Below are 10,376 nucleotides of genomic sequence, written 5' to 3'. Positions count from 1 at the left end.
GTCCCCTTTTCTGCCAGACTCGCCACCTATCACTATAATTTAATAACTCAACTTTGGAAAACGTCTGTTTTAGAGAAATTCCTAAAATAAAAATAAATTCTCAAATTAAAATTCATTTTTTGATTTAAAAAAAAATAAATTAAGTGCAATCTATAAAAAATTAACGCCCCTTTAATGAAATTAATATAATAATAGCATTCGTTATTCCACGGTCAATGCACATTTCGTTGGAAAATGTAACACCAAAATATCCCTTTTCAAAAGCTCTTAATTCACAAAATATATACATACATACAATATCCGAATATATTATATTTTCCACGAGCTTCCATTGAGATTTTCCTCATTTTGGGGAGCTTGGGAAATTATTGTAATGAGATTTTAGGGGTAGCACACACAACGAACGTGGTGTATCCACAACGAGGGTGCAAAAAAAAACATTAGCGGGATGAAGCTGATTTTCACTGCGCGTACTTGCTATATTTCTCAATTTGTGCAATGATTTATTCACATGAGAGAAGCATGAAAAGCTAATGCATGAGAGCCCATGTGCAGGAGCATGAAGGGGAGGCGGGTACATGCTCAAAAATTCAACTGGCCTCTTGTGAGTGTTAAAAACGACCCACATTTCCTCTTGCAGACTCTCAGATTTACAATTTTCCACACGTCAGTCCTCCCTGGGCGCTGGAATCTCAGGGATTTTCGCATCTGCCCCACTTCCATTCACCGACCATCGCTACAGTGCATCCCAACTTTCGCTAAGCACTGCAAGTTCAGAGGAGAAAGATCAGACAAAGGAAGGTAAGGGTACAACCAAGCAGAAGCCCATCTATGAGGAAACAAAAGGTGCTGGTGGTGGTTCTCGAAGGACTTCAAAGGAGAGCGTGGGTGTGGTGGAAGAGAAGAGCCCAAAATCACCGGTAGTGCGTAGCACGGAATCCCTTTCAAAGGGTTCCAAGGAGAGCGGCACAGCAGGAGGTGCTCCCACCACACCGGCAACCATTCCCGAGGATACCCCAAAATCCCAGGGAGTCACGCCCACAATTAGTGTCTGTTCAATTCAGGAAACAGATCCACCAGGCACCAGCGTGACGACCACTGAGCCCACGGGCATTGTCAAAAAATCCACTAGCTTCCAACTTGTGAAAGAAGTGGTTGAAGAGGAGGACGATGAGATTATTAAATGCACATCCGCCGGTGAAGAGTCCACCGCGGGGAAGATGTTGGAGAGTACATCACCCACGGTGGAGGAGTATGAGGAGTGCATGGAAAAATTCCCAAGGCACAGTGTACGTCAGGAATCTTCGGAGGATTTTGACTATGACGAAATGCCGGCCGAAGGAAGGGTAGCCCTGTTGCCGGGATGTGTTGCTCCTGCCCCTACGCCAGCACCTTCAATTGCACCCCTCGCTGAAGTGGAGCAGGATACGCAGGATGAAGAGCAGGAGGATGATGAGGGTGCAGGAGCAGTGGCTACGTCCACACCATCGACTCCTGGGCCCGAGACTGCAACTGGACAGCACCGAAGGAGGCGCAAGAAGAGGGATTCGGAGAAGCAGAGTGATGATAGCAAGGAAGAGAAGCAGGATGAGGGAAAGCCAGAAGATGAGGATAAAAGGAACACAGTCTGTCCATGGGAAGATGAGTGAGTATTTTATTATTTTTTAGCTGTTTTTCTTTCAGACACAATTTTTCATCGAAAATCAACCATAACTCGAAAACGGCTTGACCGATTTTGATCAACTCGGGCTCAAATGAAAGCTCTCAACATATCCTACAACTCTAAAACATCTAAAGTTTCAAAAGTGACCTCTAGGGGGAAAAATTAAAGACAAAATATTCGATGAGTTTTCGATGAATATTTCGAAAACACGAAATCGATTACTACAACATCTTTTTATAAAAAAAAAAATTGCAAATGGTGTGTCGCCATTTTGAAAATATTGAGTTCCAAGTTTGACATGTCATGTCTCGAAGTCCGATTTCGATCAACTCAAGCGCAAATGAAAGGTTTCGTTAAATCTTACAAATGTCTAGAACACTGCAACTTCGAAAAATGACCGCAAAAGGCGCTAAAATCAAAAACAAAATTTTCGGCGACATAATTTCTTTTCATTTTATTTCAGAGACATGTCCGCAACTGTAGACGCTCCATTTGTTAAAACTTATGCCACACTTGGCTATCTCTGAGTAAAAGGAGTTATGTGTCTGAAGAGGAAATGCAATGAGAGGTAAAAAAAAAGAATAATATGAAAGCCACACGATAAACTTTGAAAGTGTTGTTAAACTGATATTTTAAACTCTATATTAAATAGTAAAGAAAAATGAAGAAAAAAACTTACATCATAGGCTTGTCTGTAACTTGTATTAATTAAAGATGAAGAGATGAAGTAAAACCAAAAGATTACATGAAACCTATTGTTGTTTAGATAAAAGTATAAAATGGATTCTAAAACCCGCATTAAATAGTTAAATAGAAAGAAAAAAAAAGAAAAGAGAATGAAAAATTAGAAAATGTCCGTAAAAAATTCATTCTTTTCTCTGGGATTTAAAATATTAAAGAAAAGAAATAGGTGGATGACCTTTTAGCACCACAACAGAGACACCCTGTGGGTAGGATATTGCGTGGTTGTAATGGGGGAAAGTCAAGAGGAGGACTCGAACACTTCGAGAGGATTTCTATCAACGAGCAGTTCCCAGGTGAATCTGAACAATGAATTTATTCAAATATATTTTATTTCGTAAACAAATTATATTAAATAAAATGAATTTATTGAAATGAATGGAGAATTTGTTCCCTGCAAAATAAAATAAATTGAAAATTTATTAGGATTGTCCTTTTGGGGATATTGCAATGTTATCAATATTAGGTGAGAGTTCACAGAAAGAGCCCCATAATGTGCACCAACTTTCTATTGTCACATTTCATTAGCTCCAAATTTTCTTAAGCTTGGCTGCGGGTGAACAAAGAAATGAAAGAATATTTTACTTGAAACAAAAATAAGAAGAAAGGTCAAGAAATTGCTTTAAAAAAATGCTTGAAAAAACCATTAAAATGCCTTTAATTTCTCTCAAGGAAGAAAAATGAAGAAGAAAAGAATAAATGATAGCGAAAAGTAATAATATAATTAATCGAGAGTAATAAATGTTTACTAAATATTATCTTATATTATAGCATATGATAACTAAATAAAAAAAGAAGAAGTACATTAATATCAGTGTTCTATGATAAAGAAAATGGAAGAAAAATCAACAAATTTACTCACGCAGATTCACAAAAAAAAAGAATTTTTGGGATGAAAAGAAAATAATTTTTGATGCGAAAAATCAGAATTTTTGGGGGGAAACTTGAATTGAAAAATTCACAGAATATTCTTTGAATGAAAAAAAATTCCACTAAGAACACACAGAAAAATAATTCGGATTTTTCACACAATAATCACCACCTACACAAAATCACTAAACATTTTTTAATACAGGGAAGGATGAACTTTCTTTCAACCTCAAAAAAAAAACATTCTCAAGAAACACCCAAAGAAAAAGAAATTCAAAACCTCAAAAAAAATCATTAATTTGGAAGAATTCTTTAATGAAAAAAAAACTCGAAATTAGATTAAACTTTTCCAAAAAGAAAAATACAAAATATTTAAATGCGTAGAGAATAATGAAAAAAAACTAGTTAATTGCTAAATAAATATATACAAAAAGAAATATTTATGGTAAATTAATTAAAAAAAAGAAAATTGAGGAAATTCAAGGCATGACAAAAAAATATTTTGGTTACGATTTAAAATTTAGGAGATTTTTGAATGACTTCCAGTCTTCGGTATTCCCTCAAAAACTGCCCGTTTTTACATCCTCTGGATCCTGTGTGGAGTCCTCCCTCTTGAACCTCCTCCATCACCTTCCCACATAAACTACCCACAACGATGTATCGGCGTGGGGTCATGCAAAAAGGTCAGCCAGAGAGCATTAAATGTCTGTTCATCAAAATAATAGAAAACAATTTATTTACGCCAGAAAAATAAATCGTAAGTGTAGCTATTTGTCTTAGCAAAAGAATAATAAAAAAGAGAGAACGTATATAAACAGAAAAAGAAAATTTTAATTTTAGCAAAATAAACGTGTCAAAAAATCCAATGAAAACATTTAAAAAAAAAGTTTTATCTATAACAATAAAGAAGAAAAAAATTCATCTAATCGTAAGATAATGAAAAAAAGAAAATCTCTGTGCTCTAGAAAACCAAAAAAAAAAGATAATGAAAAATGTGAAGAAAACTTGTGGAAAAATAAACTGATTTTTAATAAAAAAAAAAAGTAAATCTAGTGTATTGAGAAAAAGGAAAAAAATGTTGAAATTTACTAGAAGATTTTTTTTTAATTTGTAAGCATTTGCATTAGATGAAATTAATGAGAATATTTTGTGTATTTCAGTAATTATATAATCACTGTGAAATAAGTTTAAAAAAATGATAAAGAAAATATATTTGAAGGCCTATGTAGAGAAAATGATTCGTCACGGATGGAATGTTCGAAAAGATTGAAGAAGAAAAAACTTTTTTAAAGAAATGTGAAAAGAATCTTAAGAAAAGAAATTCCCACAACATAACAACAACAACAAAAAACTAACCACCGTTTAATTTACAGGCAAAATTCAAACAAAAAAAAAGAAATATATTTCTAAAAAGAAAAATAATAATAAAATGAAGAAAATCAATTAAATGTGTAAATAGGAAAATCATTAATTCATGAAGAAAAAAAAAGTAACTCCTTAAGCTGAGAATTTGTTAGTGGAAAGAAAGATGATAAATGAGGTAAAAATTGCCAGTTTTTGTGCCGCTAAAAAATATTTATTAAAACTAAAAACTAGAAACATGATAAAGAGTAAACATTTTGATTAATTATATTGTTATTTACGCACAATTTTATCAATCTTTCTTATTCCATCCATCCCTTATCTCTCTCGCTCATTTCGAAACCACATAGAATTGGATATAATAATTTGTTTTTATTTAAAGCTAAATCTACATAAAATTAATTAGAGAAATAAATATAAAAAAACGAAATCAAATAAGAGAAAATTCAGAAAAAAATTTTTTTTTTAACTTTTAATTGAAAAATAAAATCGTGAACATGTGCGCCAATAAGAATATATCTTTTCAAATGAAAAATTTAGATAAAATATGAATTTAAAATTGATGAAAAAAAAACAAGAAAATATAAAGAAAAGCATTTGAAGGAGATATAAAATTGTTGATAGAGAAATTATGATTATAATCGAAATAAAAAGTACAATAAAAATACAAAAATTTGTTTTAATTAAATGAAATTCTTCTATAGGGCAGAATTTTAACTTAAAAAGATTTTTTGATCCTGTTTTTCACATTTTTCATTAAAGAAAATTTTAAAGAATCCTTTCCCAACAGTTACAAAACCGAAAAAAAAATGAAAATTCAAACCATGCGCCCTCTTGCGGAAAAAAAGTTCAAGAATCAATTCATTGAGCGTCATAGTCAACGGTTTTCTCTGCTGGTGGATTTGTTTGTGTTTTTGTGGATGTGCTGAAATCCTAATTTTTGCTAAATTGAGATTGTTGACTTGAAAAATGGATAATGAGAATTGTGCCGTGAGGATTGCTGTACGCGAACGTCCTTTCAACATCTATGAACTTCGTTCGGAGAATATTGAATCCGCCGTTGAAGTTCATCCATCAAACAAGAATGTAAAAGAACACATTTGGCGGGATTTTGGATTGTTTTTACTAATTTCTGGGCATTGTCTCTTGCAGATCATCATCGTGGACGATCGCCCCTTTGTCTTTGATCATGTTTTCAGTCCAAATGTCACGCAGGAGCGTGTTTACACGGAACTGGTGGCACCACTCATTGATAAGATGCTCTGTGGCTTTCACTGCACTGTCCTGGCGTACGGGCAGTCTGGCAATGGGAAAACCTACACGATGGGATTGCACAAGAATCTCGTGAGTGACACCAATAGTGGTCTCATTTCACGGAGTATCTCTGCCATTTGTACACGTGTGCAGGAGCTGTGTGGCGCGGCGGAGGAGCAGGAGAATCTTCCGGAACTCTCGGTGTCCTTCATTGAGATCTACAATGAGAAGGTGTATGATTTGCTCTCGGAAAATTCCACAGAGCCGGTTAATCTTAAAAGTAAGTCCCCACAGGATGATTGTCTTTGTTTACAAGATCCAGGAGAGATCATTGAAGATTCTTTCTTATTGCAGTGTACAAATATCAGGGATGTCGACGTGAGAAGATTAGCAATTCGGAGGATGCTTTTGAGGTTCTAAAGCAGGGCAATAAGAATCGCCATGTTCGCCCAACGAAGATTAATGCAAATAGCAGCAGATCCCATGCAATCTTCACCATCTACATCAGTGTCCGGAAGTCCAAGACGTGCACCGTCAATTCGGCCTTTAATTTCGTTGATTTGGCCGGCTCTGAGGGAATCCGGCGGACAGAGCATAAAGGTGTAGCCCTCGCAGAGGGGGTGAATATTAATCAGGGACTTTTGAGCATGGGTCGTATTCTCCAGGCAATCTCTGCCGGTGATAAACTCATCCCCTACCGAGATAGCGTGCTAACAACTGTCCTCCAAGGTAAGTCCTTTTGCTTCTCTCTTCATTCCTTGTTTATGAAATTAACAAAAGATAACTTCTCTTGAAGATTCTCTCAATAAGAACTGCTACTTGACCCTCCTGGCGTGCATAAGTCCATCAAAAGTGGACTCAAGTGAGACACTGAACACCCTTCGTTTTGCCAACAGTGCAAAATCCATGAAGAATAATCCGCAAATTAATTTAATAATCACAGAAATTCAGGTGAGATGAAAGAAATTACCGCCCAGAGCGCGCCATGGAAGAAATTCAAGATTTTTCTTTCTAGAATGCTCGACGGAACACCCCGACAAAGCCTCCGGTAACGCCAAGGAAGCGTCAAACAATCACCGCCACCCTCAAGGAGACGACTAATAAGAAGTTCCTCCCCAAGACACCGTATCACAATAAAACCTTCACGACACCTGGATGGAAGAATGGCCGAATTAGTGGGGCATCCGGGAAGAAGCGTAGCAGTACAAAAGCCCCACCAGCTGCAATGAATTTCAACGAAACTCCTTTTGCGCGGAAAACTCGAAGGAGTTCCGTGGAGTCCACCCTCAGTACGGTGTCATCATCAACGGAGAAGCCAGAGGAAGTGATTCAGGCCCCAGGACGCCCCCTCATTGAGCCCTCCCTCACCACAGTTGCCTTCAGTCCCATCATTCGACGGCATGTGGAGCAGCTGGAAGTACGTCTTGGTGAACGGATGCAGAGCATCCTCAGTACAATAAATGCCCCCACGGAAACTCCACGAGTTCAACCGAGAACAGACATAGTCTCCTCTACGCCCAATGTTTCACACAATCAGGAATTCCCGTAAGTTCTTCTCCGAATACTTTTCAATGGGAAAATTTCGCGCTGTGATACGGAAAAGCCTCTTTTAATGCTCTCTTAATGCGTCCGCCTTTTATCAAAGCGCGTATTTTTGAGGGACGTGACTTGGGAGTTTTTTTTCTCGCTTTGATTTCGACATCATACAATCTGAAGGAGATTCATCATCATGGGGAATTCCTCCAGACATTGAGAAATATTTCATGGTACTTTGACCAATATTTATTGGAGGGGGAAAACAAGTGGGGCAAAATTGATTTTTCCACTGATAAATGATTTATTTTTGGGTCCAAAGTTATGGAAGAAAATATAAAAGAAGGTGAATAACATTTTATAATTTTAGAGGATTTTCTTTCATATATTTAAGAAGAAAAATAATTTAAGGGTTCAATTGTTTGATAAATCAGAGAGAAGATAATTTTTTTGAAGATGTTTGGATGCTGGGAAGGTTCAATTCCAAGGGACAGATTTATCATAACTTTCAGGCATTGAAATTCATTTTTCTAGACTTGAAAATTAAAATTTAAGCACCAAAATTAAAAAAAAATAGGCACTGAAATGTAATATTCAAGCTATGAAATTCTTATTTTTTTCATACTTCTGATTTTTTTATTCAAAGATTAATTTTTTTTTAAATACTGAAATCTAAAATTCAGACACGGAAATTATTTGATTAAAATTAAGGACCTGAAATTCACAAATCAGACACTAAAACTTAATATTCAGGCCATTCAGATTATATTTTTTTTTTCAAATTCAAGCACTGAAAGTAATATTAGGAAACTTTTTGAAACTGAAATTCAGGCCTGAAATTTAAAATTCAGACGTTGACATTAAAAAAATTATCTTAAAAATTAATTATCTGACAAAAACAAATTCAGTCCTGGATACTATTTTATTCTTTAAATATTAAAAATTTTGGCTTGAAATCTATAATTCAGGCTCTGAAATTTACAATTAAGTCCTCGAAAATTATTATTCTATCCTTTAAATTAAAAAATTTTGGCTTAAAATTAACAATTCAATGCTAGGAATTTTTAAATACCACCTTAAAATTAACTAAACTTGACCTGAAATATTATTCTAGCCTTGAAATTGATGAGTATGGACCTGAAATTCAAATTTGAAGCGCAGAAATTAACTATTCACCGTCTAAAAGCAAGAAAAGTTAAATTACTGGAAATTAAAATTAAAGCTTCGAAATTAATTTAAAAATTCATAGTTTTTTTTTCAAAACTTCTTGAATAAATCATTAAATCTCTGGCCTAATTATAGGGAATATTCGTTGTATTTTATAATTAATTAAGTAATTTATTTCAGTACTTGTCCCCTGGATGAGATTAAGAGGGAACTACAGAAAATTGTCCGAAGTGAAATTTCCGATATTCTCGGGAAAACTCTTTCACGACGTAATTCCGTGGCTGAGCAGGATGAGGAGCTGGATGTGCCTGCTGAAGATGATATTCAAAATATGACATTTGACGTTGTTATCCCGGACAATCCAACAACGGACTTCCCCGTGCAAAAGGACATGTTTGAGGGGCATGCAGAGAAGGAAAATTTACCCGAAAAAGCAGCAACAAAACGTCGTTCGAGGAAACAAGAAACTGCCGAAGTTCACAATGAGAGTCTTTTGAGGCGAAGTGCCAGGATAACGGCAAGGAGGAATACAACGTGTGCGGAGGAGACTTTCAAGAAACCTCCAACACCCGTTAAGAAGCGCAGGAAGCAAGAACGCGATGTTATTGGGGAGGTTTTGAAGGCCACAGAAGTGGCAAAGGGGGGTAAACGAATGGTGAAGAGTGTGCACAAGCAGGAAATACTGAAACTCCTAAATACTGGGAATCTCAAGCAGTTGCAGTGCCTTTCGCAGGTTGGCCTAAAGACGGCTTTTCACATTATCACACACAGGTAAATAATTTATTTTAGCAACTTTAAGTTTGTACACTTTTTGAATAAACTTTTCTTCCCGGAACGGTTTGATGTGCTTCCCGGAAAGTGTCATAAGTGGCTGGAAGTTGTTCATGAAGACTGTTTATTGCATTAGGAAGTTTTTAATGAATCTTAGGAACATCCTTTTCATCACCCGGCTGATCCTTGATTTCATTTAGAAGTCAAAATCTGTCCATTTAGGAAGTACTCTTTGCAATTTCGTGAAGCATTTTTATAGGCTCAGATTTTGGCCCAAAGATGACATCACAGATCAGCCGGGTGATGAAAAGGAAGTTCCTAAGATCCCTTAGAAACTTCCTGATGCAATGGGCAGTCCTTCTGCACAACTTCCCGGCACTTATGGCACTTCCCGGGAAGCACATCAAACCTTTCCGGGAAGAAAAGTTTATTCAAAATGTGTACAAACTTGCTATTTTATTGCAAAAAAAATGGAAAATCACAAAAAAAAAATTAATTTCTTTGCACACAGAACGATGAATGGGAAATTCAAGAGTCTCAATGAAGTGTCCAAATTGGCGATATGGCGTGGGAAAACCTGGAATCGCTTCTTACAGGTAAACAACCACACAATTCCGCACAACCCTCTGAATGACTTTGCTGATTGTCCAATCTCTCCTCTTTCCATTCACAGATGAATAACTTGGAATGATTGTCGCCACGGGGGAGTGACTTAGTTTCCGTGAGGGATTGGCTACTCACATGATTAGATTTTTTAGAAGAAAATAAAAACTTCTCTAAGCGACAAAAAGTTTCTTTTTTTTATCACTTCATAAACAAATTTGTTTTTAGGCGAGTAGCCCCAAAGAAGGTAATTTGTGTGGGAAAAAAATTTAAGGGGGTTTTTATCAAAGGAAAGGCGGTCTTAGCTATATGGAGGTAAGTTTTATAGACCCCCAAGCTTAGATTTTTTTTAAACTCATTTTGCCTTTAAAGAAATGAATGGGAAGCCCTAATCGCGTGAGATGTTGAGACA

The 10,376-nt window shown here is 35.9% G+C and overlaps 2 protein-coding genes across 5 annotated transcripts in view; both read left to right on the top strand.

The window, feature by feature from the left end:
• The window catches only part of LOC129788488 (uncharacterized), a 47,978-nt gene extending 42,669 nt beyond the window's left edge, over positions 1-5,309 (top strand). For all 4 annotated transcript variants that reach the window (XM_055824611.1, XM_055824612.1, XM_055824613.1 and 1 more), the window contains 2 exons: positions 641-1,645; positions 2,127-5,309. In XM_055824611.1, coding sequence (XP_055680586.1) covers positions 641-1,645; positions 2,127-2,190 — 1,069 coding nt within the window. In that variant the 3' untranslated portion in view covers positions 2,191-5,309. The remainder of the gene's footprint in view (positions 1-640; positions 1,646-2,126) is intronic.
• A 197-nt stretch (positions 5,310-5,506) lies between these two features.
• On the top strand, positions 5,507-10,151 carry LOC129788484 (kinesin-like protein Nod). Its single transcript, XM_055824608.1, has 8 exons — positions 5,507-5,722; positions 5,789-6,170; positions 6,245-6,619; positions 6,687-6,841; positions 6,906-7,435; positions 8,771-9,361; positions 9,873-9,957; positions 10,035-10,151. Exons 1-8 carry the CDS (start codon positions 5,606-5,608, stop codon positions 10,050-10,052), a joined length of 2,253 nt encoding a protein of 750 aa, XP_055680583.1. The 5' UTR covers positions 5,507-5,605; the 3' UTR covers positions 10,053-10,151.
• The last annotated feature ends 225 nt before the right edge of the window (positions 10,152-10,376 follow it).

Source organism: Lutzomyia longipalpis, chromosome 2 (assembly GCF_024334085.1).
Source record: "Lutzomyia longipalpis isolate SR_M1_2022 chromosome 2, ASM2433408v1".
In the NCBI taxonomy this organism is placed as follows: domain Eukaryota; kingdom Metazoa; phylum Arthropoda; class Insecta; order Diptera; family Psychodidae; genus Lutzomyia; species Lutzomyia longipalpis.
The sequence above is the reverse complement of the archived record's forward strand: the minus strand, read 5'-3'. Positions and strand labels throughout refer to the sequence as shown.

What these genes read in the sequence shown, in the direction of transcription:
- LOC129788484 (XM_055824608.1), top strand. Translation starts at nt 5,606, where the DNA reads ATGGATAATGAGAATTGTGCCGTGAGGATTGCTGTACGCGAACGTCCT. An exon ending in AGAGCCGGTTAATCTTAAAA is followed by an intron (nt 6,171 to 6,244) that starts GTAAGTCCCCAC and finishes TTCTTATTGCAG; the next exon opens with TGTACAAATATCAGGGATGT. An exon ending in TTTCACATTATCACACACAG is followed by an intron (nt 9,362 to 9,872) that starts GTAAATAATTTA and finishes CTTTGCACACAG; the next exon opens with AACGATGAATGGGAAATTCA.